This window comes from Mastigoproctus giganteus, chromosome 8 (assembly GCF_048544385.1).
Source record: "Mastigoproctus giganteus isolate SK-2022 chromosome 8, ASM4854438v1, whole genome shotgun sequence".
Taxonomy (NCBI): Eukaryota; Metazoa; Arthropoda; class Arachnida; order Uropygi; family Thelyphonidae; genus Mastigoproctus; species Mastigoproctus giganteus.
In genome coordinates this window covers 192,882,200-192,897,497 of record NC_143582.1, presented here as the reverse complement: position 1 = coordinate 192,897,497, position 15,298 = coordinate 192,882,200, and the positions used below count along the sequence as shown (strand labels likewise).

The following is a 15,298-nucleotide window of genomic DNA, read 5'->3' as shown; positions in this document are numbered from 1 at the left end:
ATATACATTTCATATAGGGAATGTGATTCATCTTATCAAGGGTGGACATGGTGTACGATGAATGTTGAGAGTGAAACAACATTTAGCTTTGGTACATGCATTTATGGCAGGTGCATCGGAATTAGCTTTCCATGCCTGGTGTCAACGAAAATCACATCTTTTTATTTGACGAGTCCAAAATACTTAGGATACAGCGAAACTACACTAAATTATTAATCGCTGTAACTCTGAAAATCAAATTACACGAGAATTCTATTAATGTACGTCGCCCATTTCTCATATTGAATTCGTGGTCATTTGCATGCATGTGCCAAGATATTAAATAATCTCAATTTTTTTAGAAATTCTCACTAACTTACTTCATGCTACTGTGACCAAGACAGACTGTCGAAAAGTCCCCCATCTGCTTTAGGAAGGAAGTTGTTCAAAATTGGTTTATTTTAACTAATTTAATGATTTTAACTTTTATACACAGCAATTATTTTAATGATTTTATTATTAGACTTTTTTTTTTTTTTTTTGGTAGTTGTTGGCGCATAGGCTTCTGTGGCCATAATGCACCTCCAAAGGTTTTTGCAGTACTTTGATCCAAGCCCGAGGCGGGAATCAAACCCACGACCTTTGGGTTGCCAGGCAGGCACTTTACCCACCCGGCTAGCCCGGTCGGCATTATTAGACATAATGCCTTCTGGCACCCAGAGTTGTGTGTTGGTGGAACCTATCTATCAAGCACGGATATATCGGACCATTCATGTCTTTGAGGGAAGGAAGCCATTAAGGAATAATTTTACGTCTGATTGAATTCAGGAGTGTGTCATGTTGAAGTAATCTACAAAAAAGCATTCAGGTAAATTCCTCTTTATTTCTACATATTAATGTACAAATGTAGAACTCATTGAGCATCATAGCTCTGTTTTTTATTTACCTTCCAGAAGATCTAGATAAATTAAGTAGATGAGGTGGAAAATGGCAAATGAAGTTTAATAGTGATAAATTTGAGGGTAATACTGCATTTGGGTAACAGTAATCTCAGAATAGAATACCATTTGGGTCGCACCAAACTCAAAGCAGTTCAGAAGGAAAAAGACCTAGGGATGATTAAGCAGTCTGATATGAAATACTCTGAGCAGTATAAACAGGCGACCAGAACAACTCATGGTCATAATCATCCCATTGTATAAGGCAATGGTTAGGCCACATCTGAAACACTGCACACAGGTGTGGAATACTAATTTTAGGAAGGACATAGATCTCTTGGAAAGCATTCAGAAAAGATTAACAAGATTAGTTGGAGGGGGCATAAAAAGGTAGTAATAAGAAGATTTGGGTTCTGTGAACAGCACCAGACATCTGCATGGTGACCTGATTAAAGTGTATAAGGCTTTAGGAGGATAAGCAAACTAAATTCTGAAGGCATCTTACTCTTTTGCAGTAAAAACACAAATGGGAAGGAGGCATAAATTTTTAAGTGGAAAAGAATGATTGCAGAGCAGATGTGCAAAACTTTACGTTCAGCCAAAGGATGATCAACTGCTGGAATAAACTTTCACCTAGTGTTGTGGAGGTGAATACTTTGAGTAAATTTAATGAAGGTTTGGACAAATTATTGGAAGGGATGGAAAATGAAGTTTCTGGGTTTTTTTTTTTTTTTTTGGCTGGTGCTATATTCAAAATTTTGGTTATAATTAATAACTAAAAACTGCAATAATACGAAATGAATTCAAATAAAATAGATCATATTTAACAAATTTGTAAAATATCATTATTTAAAACATAACTTACAGGTTCATCAGTCTTTTCTAAATTTTTCATGAGTAAAGTAACTTGCTTAATGCACTTCCTAAGCTGCATCAGCCGTTCAACTATTAAATTTGTGTCAGGCTAAAAAAAAACAAAAGAAAAGAATAAACCTTTAAAGCACACAATACAGAAGTTTCATATATTTTAATCAGCCTGTTTATTTTAATATTTTTCCAGAGTATTAAAATGAACAGGTTTAAATAAAACAGTTTTTCTTTCTGAATTGGATGGGAGAAATCTTAACTTCCCAGCTAATTCTACAAGTATTATAATGTCCTTAGAACAGAGACTATTCTACAAGTTTTACTATGTCTTTTTTTTTTTTTTTTTTTTTTTTTTTAATTGTGCTAATTGTAATAATACTAGTGCCACAAAACAACAGATTGCATTTTGGACCAGATATTGCTAGACCTCTGTACAAATAACAGAAGTTAGATCCACAGTTATCTGTGAATTTACTGATGAATTAAATTGTTAACACTAATGTGATGGGCAGCCAGAATCTAATGCTTCCTAATTTATATTTCATACAATTTACAAGATACATATGAAATTTACACCTTAGTCTCAATATTGATAAAGAGTTAATTTTCAATGTTCTTCGTGTCTTTCTGAACAGTTTCTTTCAGAACTGAACCACAGCATGTATTCCTTACAAAAATCTCTACTTAATGTTCAGTCACTGATGCATAGTATTCTTCAGTGTCTTCATCTCATAGCAACGTTCTATAGTCCTTCCTTCAAAGACTAAAAGAGATAATTTCAATTATGTCCAGACTACAGGAGAGTGAAACATCCAGGTCCATCCAAATTTCTATGATGACCTCAGTAAGCACATACACTTCTGTGGAAGTCGGCATTATTATGGAGGAGGAACACTTCAGACATTTCTTGCAGGATAAATCTGTCAAACAAGAATGTTCAACATTTGTAATGTGTTCACACAGCTATTGTAGTTACTGCTACAGTAATTTTCACAAAAGGGTCAGTCTCAGTGGGTGACATTATATCAGTACTACACTGATATATCATCAGCCATCAACATGGTCAAACTAGATATGGAAACACATGAAGGGTGAAGTTAGAAGTGGTCACATAATTGAATTGTATTTGTTTCAGATAACTAAAAAATTCTGAAAGACATGCATCGTCTATCTCCAGAATAGCAAGGGATCATGCAAATTAGGGATAAAGATAATATAAATTCTTTATTGTCACATATCATCATAGGGGATGATGTGTAACAAGAAATTCTCATCTTCGCTATCATAATGGTGTATTAATATTTCTGGCATCCAATGAAGTTTGGAATAGTCAAACTCCTCAATAATGACCATCATGCTGCCTTTAACTTTAGGCTCTCTGTGTATAAAATCACTGGCAAAACAGATGCAGTTATTGCAGCAGTAGAGAGGCAACCACTCTAATAGCCTGCTGTGCAGGCTTTCTTCTCCTGCACTACTCACATTCCCACTTCATTAACCCTTTGTAGTCCAGGATTATTTCTGCAGTATTTCTGTTCTGGTCTAGTAAAAAATAAATAAATACTGAATATGAGCTCTCTCTCTTCAAACGTTATTTATTTTAAAGTTTACATGAGTTATTTCATAAAAGTGATTTAATAAAACATAAAAAAAAGTTTCAGACATTTTAAATATTTGTTATATGATTTTAGTGTGTGGTATTTCTTAAAACATTCACAAGAATGCAATCCTAGTTTTATGGAGCATGTCTCATAATATCAAATTGTTTTGTTTTCTTCTACCTCTAACCCTTCTGTCACTACATACTGCACAGACTTTCTTCTTATTTGAATTTTCTTGTTTCGCCACAAAATGAGGACAGCCACTCAATCTCTCTTTGGCATCTGAACTTGGCCTTTTTCTAGAAAGGACATTCTTATTTCAGACATCTACTACTACCTGAACAAGCAACTTCTTTTGAAACTGCTTGTAACAAAGGTTTTTTAAGGGGTGGACTTGCCACCAATATGAAGCTGTTCACAATTGAGACTTTTAATAGCCAGAAAACAACTTTCTCTACATTTCATTGATTTCCGAATGAATGAATAACTCACACAATAATGGTCAGCTGTCTACTGCTCGCATATTTTTTGTATATTCATAAATGGCAACTGGTTTTTAAATCTGTAAGATTTCCCTTCCTTTTACCTTTCTTGTGGTGACCACAGTTTGGGTATCATAGAAAGTAGAAAACACAGGCACAGTTCTTTCGTCTTTTCGTGCCAACACTTAAAACTTTATCCTCTTTTCAGAAACCAATGATTCTGTGTTTTTCAATTTTCTTTGTCGTCTGGATTTCTAACAGTAAACCCTTCCTGTTTCCTATAACAGTGCCTGTTTGGTGTATATTCAATTAATATAATTCTTTTGCTAGTTGAATACCAGTGTAAAATCAGTCAGTGAACAAATGAAATCCACTACTCTCAGTACTCTGAAGAAGTTTTTGGATGAAATGAAGCACATTCATTGAGGTGAAAGTCAAGTCCGACCTTATCAAGCTGTCTCAGTAGCAGCCTTTCCAAAATATGGCACAATAACTGAGACATAACCTGTTTCTCAGTCAGCTAAAACATACTGGGAAAGACCCCACTTTATTGGCTTTTGACAGTTATAACATTCAGATGAAATTCTACCCTTAAAACCAATAGTACTTTCATCTAATGCAATATTTCTTGCCTAGAACAAAATGTTCACAAAATTTTTCAGGATGATCAACAATATTCTTCACTTTCAATCTCAGACTTTGATTTCTTTGGTTTGCCTTCTTGTTGGTGGGCAAACATGTAGCATACAAATATCTGCAGAAATCTCTTCCTGCTAAAAACATTCTTAAAAAACTCGGATTTCATCTGTTTATTCTTCAGACTTCTATTCAGACCAGTATTCCTTTATAGAAGTTTTTTTCATTTAGTCCCACATTAACAATCACATTAAAAAAAGCCTTTACCGTAGTTAATTTATTGAAACTAAAACCCAATCGTAACATATTGGACAATAAGTAACTTATTTGAAAGAGTTGGCATAATTATTTGTTTCATTCAAAATTTCCTCAAAGAATCAGAAAAAAAAAAAAAAAAAAACAGCTGAAAATATTCAAGTTCAAATGTTGAAATACTTGAACAAAATCCACATTTCAAACCAGAAAGGGGAAATGTTTGAATGAAACATCATTTACCTTGCTTGGTCTACAGTTTTACAAACCAGCATTGGCTGACAGGTCAACATCAATTTCTTCATCACTCCTCCATAATTGGGATCAAAAATAACATCAATCTTGCTATCGGACAAAAGTAAATCAAATTCTGAATTGGAAAGTTCTAACAGTTTTCCAATTTCTTCATCAGAAAGGCCTTTACAAGATGTTGAAGCCATGACTAAACACTGTTTCTGGCAGACAGTAAATACACAGTGACCAAACACTAAAAATGAAGAAAAACTACAGCCACTGGCTGTTAACAATTAAATGTAAATGTTCGATTAGTTTGTCAAATTGTTTATATGAAGTATAAATAGAAGGTAGTTTAATGATTACACCAGAAGAGTGGGAAAACGTTATATAAATGGCAAAACAGAAAGGTACATCTGACATGACATTGGACTGGAAAAAAAATTTTATGAGAAATTTTAAATTTTATGTGCTCCAATGTAAAATTTATTTTAGATTTTACATTGGAGCACAAAGGATTAATGTATGTTGCCCATTGCTGAATTGTACTCACATTCACAGTTCAATCACAATATATTTATGGCAATCGTTTGTGTATACATATCAGGTTCTCACCTCCAGCAACTAAAATTCCTCTCACTGCCTATTGTAATCTATTGCTATGATTACTGAAACTGCAAAATCAACATGAATATTCCAGTAATGCACACAATACATGGCAATAACTTAACTCTATATCACTCATGTATGGCAATAACTTAAGAGTTGGGGGGGGGGGGGGTTTAGGCATTACTTTCTGATTGACCTTGTATTTTTTTTCAAATTAAAGCTGTAATACTAAATTACTTGTGAAATAGCTGAAATACCACCTGGTTGAAAGTGATTGAAACTTTGCTTTGCAGAGAAACTAATATCAATGTATTTTATTTAAAACAAATGCTAAATAAACCTAGTCTGTACTCTGAAGTCCTATTTAGACTTAAAATAAACATCAAACACTATTTCTGATCTATAACTGTAATAACCTTAAAAAATTCTAACAAAAAAAGAGAAATGATTATCAACTGGGCCAACTAATCGATAGAGTGTAAAAACATATTATGGCTCTGTGGATAAAAGGTTTATCCTGCACATCTGCTGACTAGTTCTTTGCTTTAATACTTTCCTAAAAAACTTTCCTTTGACTGAAATGTAATCTATCTCCTCTCCTCCATAATATTCACCATCAATGCAAGAGCTAGAGAAAAGTAAGAAAACATTTATGCCTATGATAATGAAGAAAGTCATTTAGAAATAAATGTTAAAATGAAAGATAAAATATATTTGAATAAAATAAAAATCTCCAAAAGAGTATACAAACCATTCTGGATTGTCAAAAATAAAACCCAAAGACGATGAAGGACACTGGGAACTGAAACCAGAATTTTCAGAAATTGTCTTCTTTTGCCAATTTATGAATTGAAAGCAAGAAAAGAGAAAAAAATGATTTTATAAAATGGAAGGTCTTCATGGATATTTGATCCCATGCTACCACGATCTATGTGAAGAAATAAACAAGACTGAGATATCATGTATATGACATTAAACTGGAATAAGAACATTAAATAGTGGGATACCATTACATTTGGGATGTTTTAACAGAGGAGTCATAATTCTCAAGTGTGCTAGTAGATGTTTTATAATCACATAAGTTGTCTCTATATAGAGGAAAAGAATGTTCACAATGGGCACTTAGTTTGTGAATAATCTGAAGACAGAAGCTATTAAGACAATAATAGGCTCACTTCTTATAATTTGTGGGTGTAGTGTACTTTCAATATATTTATACTGGCAACCTTCCTGATAACACCAGTCTGCATTTTAAGAAATATTCTGTTATGTTTTGTTGCTGATAAGAAACCTCAACCATTTTAAATGGAAATTTTGAAAATTAGCAAAAATTTGCTCACATTGGAATTAAAAAAAAAAAAAAAAAGAATTTTTTTTGCATTTTTGGTAAAACCAAATTTATTTTTGGTTTATTTTTCATTTTTACAAATTTTATGAATAGATTATTTTTTAAATAAAAATTAACAATAAAAATAGGTAAAAACAGAAATATCAAAGGCTATATGCCTGTGTAAAGCACAGCTGGTTGCAAACTGTATTTCTTATCCACTAGACTAGGGAATTAAACTTACATCTTTTTGACTTTTGAGTAACCAGTTTCAGTGGCTCTTTCTCTTTTTGGCATCCAGGAGTAATCAAATTTATTTAATAAATTCCTAGGACTGGTGTACATACAAGCATATATGCACCCGTTCTTATTCTTAACTACCTTCACACAGCCCATGTAATTACTTATTCCACGATGACTCCCAGCAGTCTCTGAGTTTCTTACTCGCCTATCCCAGAAAGCAACATTTTTTTTTTTTTTTTTTTTGTGTAACAAAGTTGTTGGCCCAGTAGCAGATCAATAACTTTAAAATCTCCACACACTAACTTTTCATAGTTTTATTAAGTGTGCTGAATGAACTACTTGCATACTTGTTTCCATTATGAAGGAGAACCTCTTTAATGAGTCAATAAATAGCATCTACTCCGTTGGCTGGTAGAAAATCCAATAAAGTTCATAACTGCAGGAATGCTGCTACAATATATCAATCGAGCCTTGTTCGGAAAAATGATGAACCAATTCTTTTTCGTATCTTTACCACAAAAAGCCTGTTCCTGGGAGGAGCAGATTCTTGCAGACCCCTCGGATAGAGTTGAAATCTCTCGTGAGATAAGAGTTCACTTTGTGTAAATAGCTGTGCTCCAGAGTTGTGAATTTTTCATCACAACAGTTTATATAATCCTCCAGATCACTAAAGTCAGATTCAGGGAACTGATGGTATATGTTTGAGAATAACTGGTGGAGGTGGTACCAGTAGTTCAAGTCCATGGGGACTTGAACTACTGTTTACTTTAGGAACAGCAGAAGCTGGTGGACGACAGGGCAGATCTTCACTGATCTTCTGCTAGATGTGTTTTAGGATGTGTTTGGAAGCTACAGCAAAAAGAAAAATTTGTATTTTAAGATTGTTTTGGACAATGCAACAAGTCACCCTCCAAACCTTGCTGAACTGACACCAAACATTAAAATCCTGTTTTTAACCCCCTAACACATCTCTTATCCAGCCACTTGACCAAGGAGTATGTTGTTGTTGTTTGGTTTTTAGGAGCATTAGCAACTAAGGCCATATTGCTACGAGGATATGCGGTGGTCATTCCCTGACCTTTCCACATCCTCCGTATTTGGTGGTCACAGGCTCAAACCCCAGTCTAATCAAGAAGCGTGTGCTACTCACTGCCACTCCTGCCCATCTGGCTACGGAGGTGCCACCAAGGAGTAATTGCTACTTTTAAGAACTATTACACAAGATGCACATTTAAGATTTCGATAGCAGTAACAGAGGGCAAAAATGCACCAAAAGTTATGGACTTCTGGAAGCGATTCAACATAATTGTGGAAGATTGGAACAAAGTGACAAAAGAATGCTTGAATGGTTTGGCAGCCTCTTTTACCAGATTTTATTAGAGATTTTAAAGACTTTGATCCTGTAAAGGAGCTTCCTAAATTAAAAGCACATTGTGTTGCCCTCGCAAAGCAGGTTGGCATTGAGGAATTGGAGGAAGAAGACAGAAGAGTTGCTCGTTCCATGAAGAACTTTCAACTGAAGAACTGAAACAACTTGTTGCTGGAGGGCAGATGGAAGGTGGGCAAGACAATGAAGATGAATATTTACAAGCCACCATAATTACAATGCAGAAAGAAGCAGAAGAGCACTTCGTACAATTCAATCTTCTTTGCAACCATATAAACAGCTGCTTTGTGAAAGAAGGAAGATAGCAAAACAACAGAAACTAGATGTCTTTTTTATGAAAACACCCAAGAAAGAGACAGAAAATGTGACACAGCCCTGTAGTTCTGGTGTGACCACATTTCATCCAAAGCCCTCATCTGCATCTCCTCCAATCTCCCAGTTCCGATAATGACAACCTGCTGCCACTTTCCCCAGAATTCTGCTGCTTCAACCCTTTCCCTGAAGCTGTCTTCGTTTATTTTTAAGGTACGAACCTAAATTTAAATGATCAAATTATTATTAATTTTACATTTTTCAACTGTGTAAGCATTTTATTACAATTATTTATTGTGTTTGGCAATGTCTTGGTTACAAATGTTTGTTCAATCTTGGGTAATTGGCACCTAATGCTATTTTTCCCATGAGGCCCATTATTTATATTGTACAAAGGTTTCTAGGAACACAATTATTGTGTTATACAAGAACTGACTGTACATGGAATACATATTTAAGAAAACAATTCTTACTGTTTGTAAAAATGCTGCTCATCATAGGTAAAATGGATTGGATTTTTAGAGTTGGCATTAAAAGTACACCCAGAAACACCCTCAATTTTGGAAACATCAGAATCTATGCAGACCATATTATTAAATTTCCATATTTGGAAATTGAATAATATGAATAATAATGTGGGGTCTATTATGGCTGATGGTTCACATATTTGTGACCCATCAGCCATAATACACCCCACATATTTTCAGCTTTGCAATATGGAATATACAAATATACAAAAAGAACATTAATGAGATCTGTATCACAATATCATCTTTTGCAGAGGGCAAGTGAGCTGACTAAGAAAAGTTGGAGCAACACAGAAGTCTGTCTGTTTTTCTAGAACTAGGATAGAGAATATTAAATTAGACTGAAATGACTATGTTACACTGCTTAGTATCTGAAATTAGCAGTTAGTATCTGAAATTAAACTAGTCTGATATTTACTTTTAACATAGTTTTATAAGTGAAATTTTTAATACTGATCAAAATCAATCTCCATCTCCTAACAATATTAAAGCATGCTTTATTAATAATACAGGTAGTTCTCGACTTTGAGTTAATTCATTCCTAGTGCACGCTCGTAAAGCGGGAATTCATTTCCCGTAGATATAATGTTAAAAATAGGGGTTACATTATCAACAATGAAATTAGTTAGCTAATTAGTTTATGTTTAAACAATGATTGATTTATCCAAAGAAATGTAAATGTAGCCTGTAAATTCAAGCAAATTATAATAGAGAAATTATTTACGACTTACAAATGTTAAAGAATGTTTATTCTTCATCATCATCGACTAAATGCACACTTGTTGATCACTCATTATTGGCTCGGCACTCGTTGGTTTGTTACACGGGGAGTTGTCTTCTTCAGAAATTTTTCAAGAGGCATTTGTTTCCAAGATAATCTCTTTTAATTATAAATTTCACAATTGTATGCATAAGCATTTTTAACGGCATACACAAATTACAACTAGCACGATTCATGTGGAGTAACAAGTTTACAATGCTTAAAAAAAAAAAAAGAATGAAGAAAAGGTTCTGAAAATTTGTTTTTTATACGATTGAAGATTTCAGTAAAGAGAAACACATTTCACCATAATAAAGTAAAAAACCACAAATTCCAGCTATTGGTATATTCGTAAATGCAAGAAGATTGAGTTTACTATCCATTTGTAATTTCTTGCAGTAACAGAAAAGCCCAATAAACCGGAAAGTGCAAACTGTTTTTATTGTTTTATGGTGGTGACTTCCAGAAATGTGCTTTAAAAAAATATCACAAAGGCGTTTAATGATTCTTATAATGGAACGTATGATAACGATAAAAGTGTAGTGCATTTTAATGATTTGAATTGGTAACTAATACAATTTACAAACCAAGCTCATGACTTTTTATATGGCCTTAAGGTCACGCTCGTGACCTTAAAAATGACATTTTAAAGAGATAAATAGCTTAGTTATACAGCGAAAATTTCAACTTCAGAGAACTTGAAACAAATTATCAAAAAACAGTGTTATTGGGTTCACATTACGATATTTTAATGATACGATGGTGTCTCTGGAACTGATTAATATCGTAAAGTGGGGTACACTGTATTGTATAGCTACGCAAGTGGTTTGGAATGCGGTATTTATAAATGTTTAACATTCATTTTTCTGCAATTATTGTTCATATTTTCGATTTTGTTGATACTTGGGAAAAAAAACTCGTAAACCCGAGAACTCGTAAAGCGAGAACTGCTTGTACTGGGGTATTCCGGAACAACGAGGGACTTAATAAACACAAAAATTATCATGTTATTATACAAATTAATGATAATGCAAATGTACCCAATGTTTCAGAAAAACTACCATTTGAAACAAAAATACTTGAATATGAGTAAGGTGTCTCTTTAAAGTTGGAAGTCAGATGTGAGCTTCTGATATTAAGTGTAAATGGAAAATATGGTATGGTGAAGACATTTTTTTCATTTTAGTTTAAACAGATAAAATACAATGAGGTTAGAGATTTTCTGATGATTGGAAACCTGAAGCACTAAATAATATGCAACTTGAAAAGAAATAGTAGAACCCAGGGATGGCTAACTCATGGCATGCATGCCACTTGTGGCCTGTGCAGCTCTTGTTAGTGAACTGCCGCCAGATATGAAATAAATGATTGTAAAAATTAACATAACATAAAGTACCAGACATTTTATTTTTTTTTGATAACAAATTATACAACCAGTTTGAATAATTAGCACTGAAGCTATACGCATACAGCAAAGCTTTCCAAAGTAGGGGTCACATCACGTCCTAAAGGGTGTCGTACATTTTATCAGCAGTTTTAATTTTGATTTCCTTTCATATATTTGATTGATTAAAATATTTAAAAAATTATCACATTTGTTTCTTCACAAGCTTCATACTTGGAAGTCTGTTACTAAAGATACATTCTTTCTCTTTGAAAGTTAAAAACTGACCTCTCAATTTAAAAATAGCCTTGGTTAAGGGGCATATGCTTAGCCAAGTGATCCCCCCCCTAACTTCTGTTTACATATTTTTGGTCCACAACAAAGAAAGTTGCATACTACTGAATTTATCATCAACTTAAAGATAAGAACCACAAAGGATGGGGTCGTGAATAATTACAAAATTCTGTTGGTGTTAAAAAAAGTTTTGAAAGCACTGATGTGCAGTTTAAATGCCACTTTTATTTCCAGGAATTATGGAAACCTAATTTAATGGCTCATATTTAATATCTTTTGATATTATTATTAAAGCACTAATTTTTTTTAAGAAGTAAGTGGGGTGCTAGTAAATTTCACACAACAATGACTCTGTAGGGGAGAGTATTTCATTTGTTAACATATATTAAATTTATTTTATAAATGTAGTCTTCTAATTTTTTTTTATTAAAACCACTTAGCATAAAATTCCTTTACATAATTAGCAAAAACATTTGGTGGCTGTAGGTCAGTTCGGGAGGGATGGTTGATCTGGTAGCTTCTGGATTTTCTCTTATGTGGCATGTAATGCACATTTCCAATGTAATATTGTGACATGGTACAGGGAAAGGTTGGCCATCCCCAATATAACCTATGTATTTACAGTACTCACTTTCACACAGTGATAATGGTGGGGGTGGGGGGATTTTGGTAAGAAACTGAGTAAGAAATTTGGTAATAGATTATAATATAATATCGCCTAGAATAATGTGCAATATAATTATTGCACATTATTCTAGATTGTCAAAAACAAATTGAATATTGGGAACTATAACAAACAGCTTTTGAAGATTATCTTCTGACAATGTTCGAACTAAACAGGAATAGAGTTCTCTCTGCAACTTCAGGTTTATTAACCTTTTAATATTACATTCCAAATAGCAATATCCACTATATAATGCTCAAATTCTGATAAAAAAAAATATCAAGTGCATGATGTCTCAATCATGTCTACTTTCCTTATGCAGTGCTTCTCCTTTCTTGCTTTTAATTAATTTATTTTAATTTCCCTCATCATTTGAACCTTTCTTCATTGGCACAGTTCAAAAGTGAGTGCTGTAAATATGTGAGTTATGCTATTTCTTTGTAAGTTGATTAATATTTGGTATCTGAGGGTTTCTGACCATCAGAAAACTGAAATAATTAGAAGTAAAAATAGAAATTTAAATAACCTTATGGTATAATTTGAGAGAATTTATCGATCTCTGATAATAGACATACTTGTGAATGAATTACTAGTTGTTGTTATTTGGTTTTTAGGAGCATTAGCAACTAAGGCCATATTGCTCCGGGATATGCGGTCGTCATTCCCTGACCTTTCCGCATCCTCCGTATTTGGTGGTGACGGGCTCGAACCCCGGTCTAATCAAGAAGCCTGTGCTACGCACTGCTGCTCCTTCCCACCTGGCTACGGAGGCGCCTTGAATTACTAGTAATGTATTATTATATTGTAAGTATTACATTATAAGTATTGTATTGGTATGGTTATTTCTGGCGCAAGGGCTACTTAGGCCATATTGCGCCTATAAAAGAGATGAGGATTACACGGTGTCTGTAAAAACAGTTAGAAACAATTATACAGATGTATCCGTTTTAAGAAGCAGAAAAATTCTGGGAGATTTGCATCATTACCTATGAGCTGTCGGAGTGTCAAAGGTTCTTGAAGATTTTGGAAATTAGTGAATGAGGCTTTTCGGGCATCAGTATATAAGGTACATTCAACGAGAATGTGCTTTATTGTGAGAACAGAGTTGCAGTGCGTACACTGCGGAGGATCGTTTCCTGTAAGAAGAAAAATATGGTGAGCTTTTTTTTTTTTTTTTTTTTTTGATTTGGTAGTTGTTGGCGCATCGGCTTCTGTGGCCATATTGCACCTCCCAAGGTTTTTGCAGTACTTTGATCCAAGTCCGAGGCGGGAATCGAACCCGCGACCTTTGGGTTGTCAGGTAGGTACTTTACCCACTCGGCTAGCCCGGTCGGCATGGGTGAGCTGACTGTGCCCGATTCATGCTCTAGTCAGGATGACTTCTTCCTTTCTGTTTACACAAAAACTGAAACCCATAACTGTGGTTCAGGTTTTATTTCACAGAGCTTGTTATTCGGTTGAGATTGCCATAGAAGTGTCCATTGTTCCTTACATGTATTTCTTATATGGGATCTGTAGTCCATATATGGAACATAGTAATCTGGTGATGCTATGTTGGATGAATGTTTAGCTGCATAGTCTGCTTTTCCATTCCCTGATATCCCAGTGTAGGCTGGGATCCAGCAAAAGATGACTACTTGCTGGTGATCATGGATATGCATCAGCTGAGATTTTATAGATTTTATTAAGGGATGCATTACTGAGGAGAAATTTTGCAAGGCTAAGATTGAACTATGTCAGTATATATTACACTTTTTCGGATGGACAGATGGAGAATGTTTTCTAAGGCAAGCTTGATAGCACATAATTCAGCTGTATAACTGTTGCATTCAGTGGGAAGTGAAACAGATAGTGTTAAAGGGAAAGACAGCTGCAGCACTGACTACTACCAGACTTTGATCCATCAGTGTATACTTGCGTAAAATTTGGGTAATTTTGTGTGTGAGCAGTATGCAGTTGCTGTATATTGGTATTTGCAAGCAAATGTTTTCCCCAGTTTAGGAAATAGCTGTCACAGGATGGTTTAATAAAAGACCATGGAGGATTTTGTCCAGATGTATATTCCAAGTCTGTGATAATTCCTGTAATTTGAGGCCAGTAGGTCGAACTGCTCTAGGTTTATTTCTGTAGTACATTGTGAACTGTGGATCGTTAAGTATTGGCTAATTGGGGTGAGAAGAATTTTGGCTGCACAGTTCAGAAGTAACATCTTTCTCCTGAAGCTGAGCGGAGGTTCATGGGCTTCGATATAAAGACTTTACACTGGCGATGTTCTATAAGCGCCTACAGCAATTCTGAGGGCAGAATGTTAAATAGGGGCAAGACGTGCTAGTACGCTTTCCCTAGCAGAATCATACACCGGGGCGCCATAATCGAGGCGAGATCTGATTAGGGCTCTGTACAAGTGAAGTAAGGTGTACTGATCTGCACCTCGTGATGTAGAAGAGATGATTCTTAATAAGTTAATTTTTTTCTGGCAAGCAGTCCTTAGATGTGTGATATATTCTGAGAAGTTCAGTTTATTATCAAAAATTAGACCAAGGAGACGAATGCTATTCATCACTGTGATGGGATGATTTGTTAGTTATACCTCTGGATCTGGATGCATCTTTCGTTTATTACAAAAGTGAATGACTCTAGACTTCTGATAGGATAATCGGTAACCATTCTGTGTCATCCATAGCTCAATATTATTTATAGATGTTTGCAGCTGCCTTTCGATAAAGCTCATGTTTTGGGAGCTGCAAGAGACAGTCAGATCATCAGCATAGAGGTAAGAATTTACAGCTTTTGGAATATTTT

The 15,298-nt window shown here is 34.5% G+C and overlaps 1 protein-coding gene across 3 annotated transcripts in view; it reads right to left on the bottom strand.

Moving 5' to 3' along the window:
* The window catches only part of LOC150082125 (uncharacterized), a 645,531-nt gene that overhangs the window by 529,054 nt on the left and 101,179 nt on the right, over nucleotides 1–15,298 (bottom strand). For all 3 annotated transcript variants that reach the window (XM_090379113.1, XM_090379114.1, XM_090379115.1), the window contains one exon: nucleotides 1,783–1,881. In XM_090379113.1, coding sequence (XP_090235239.1) covers nucleotides 1,783–1,881 — 99 coding nt within the window. The remainder of the gene's footprint in view (nucleotides 1–1,782; nucleotides 1,882–15,298) is intronic.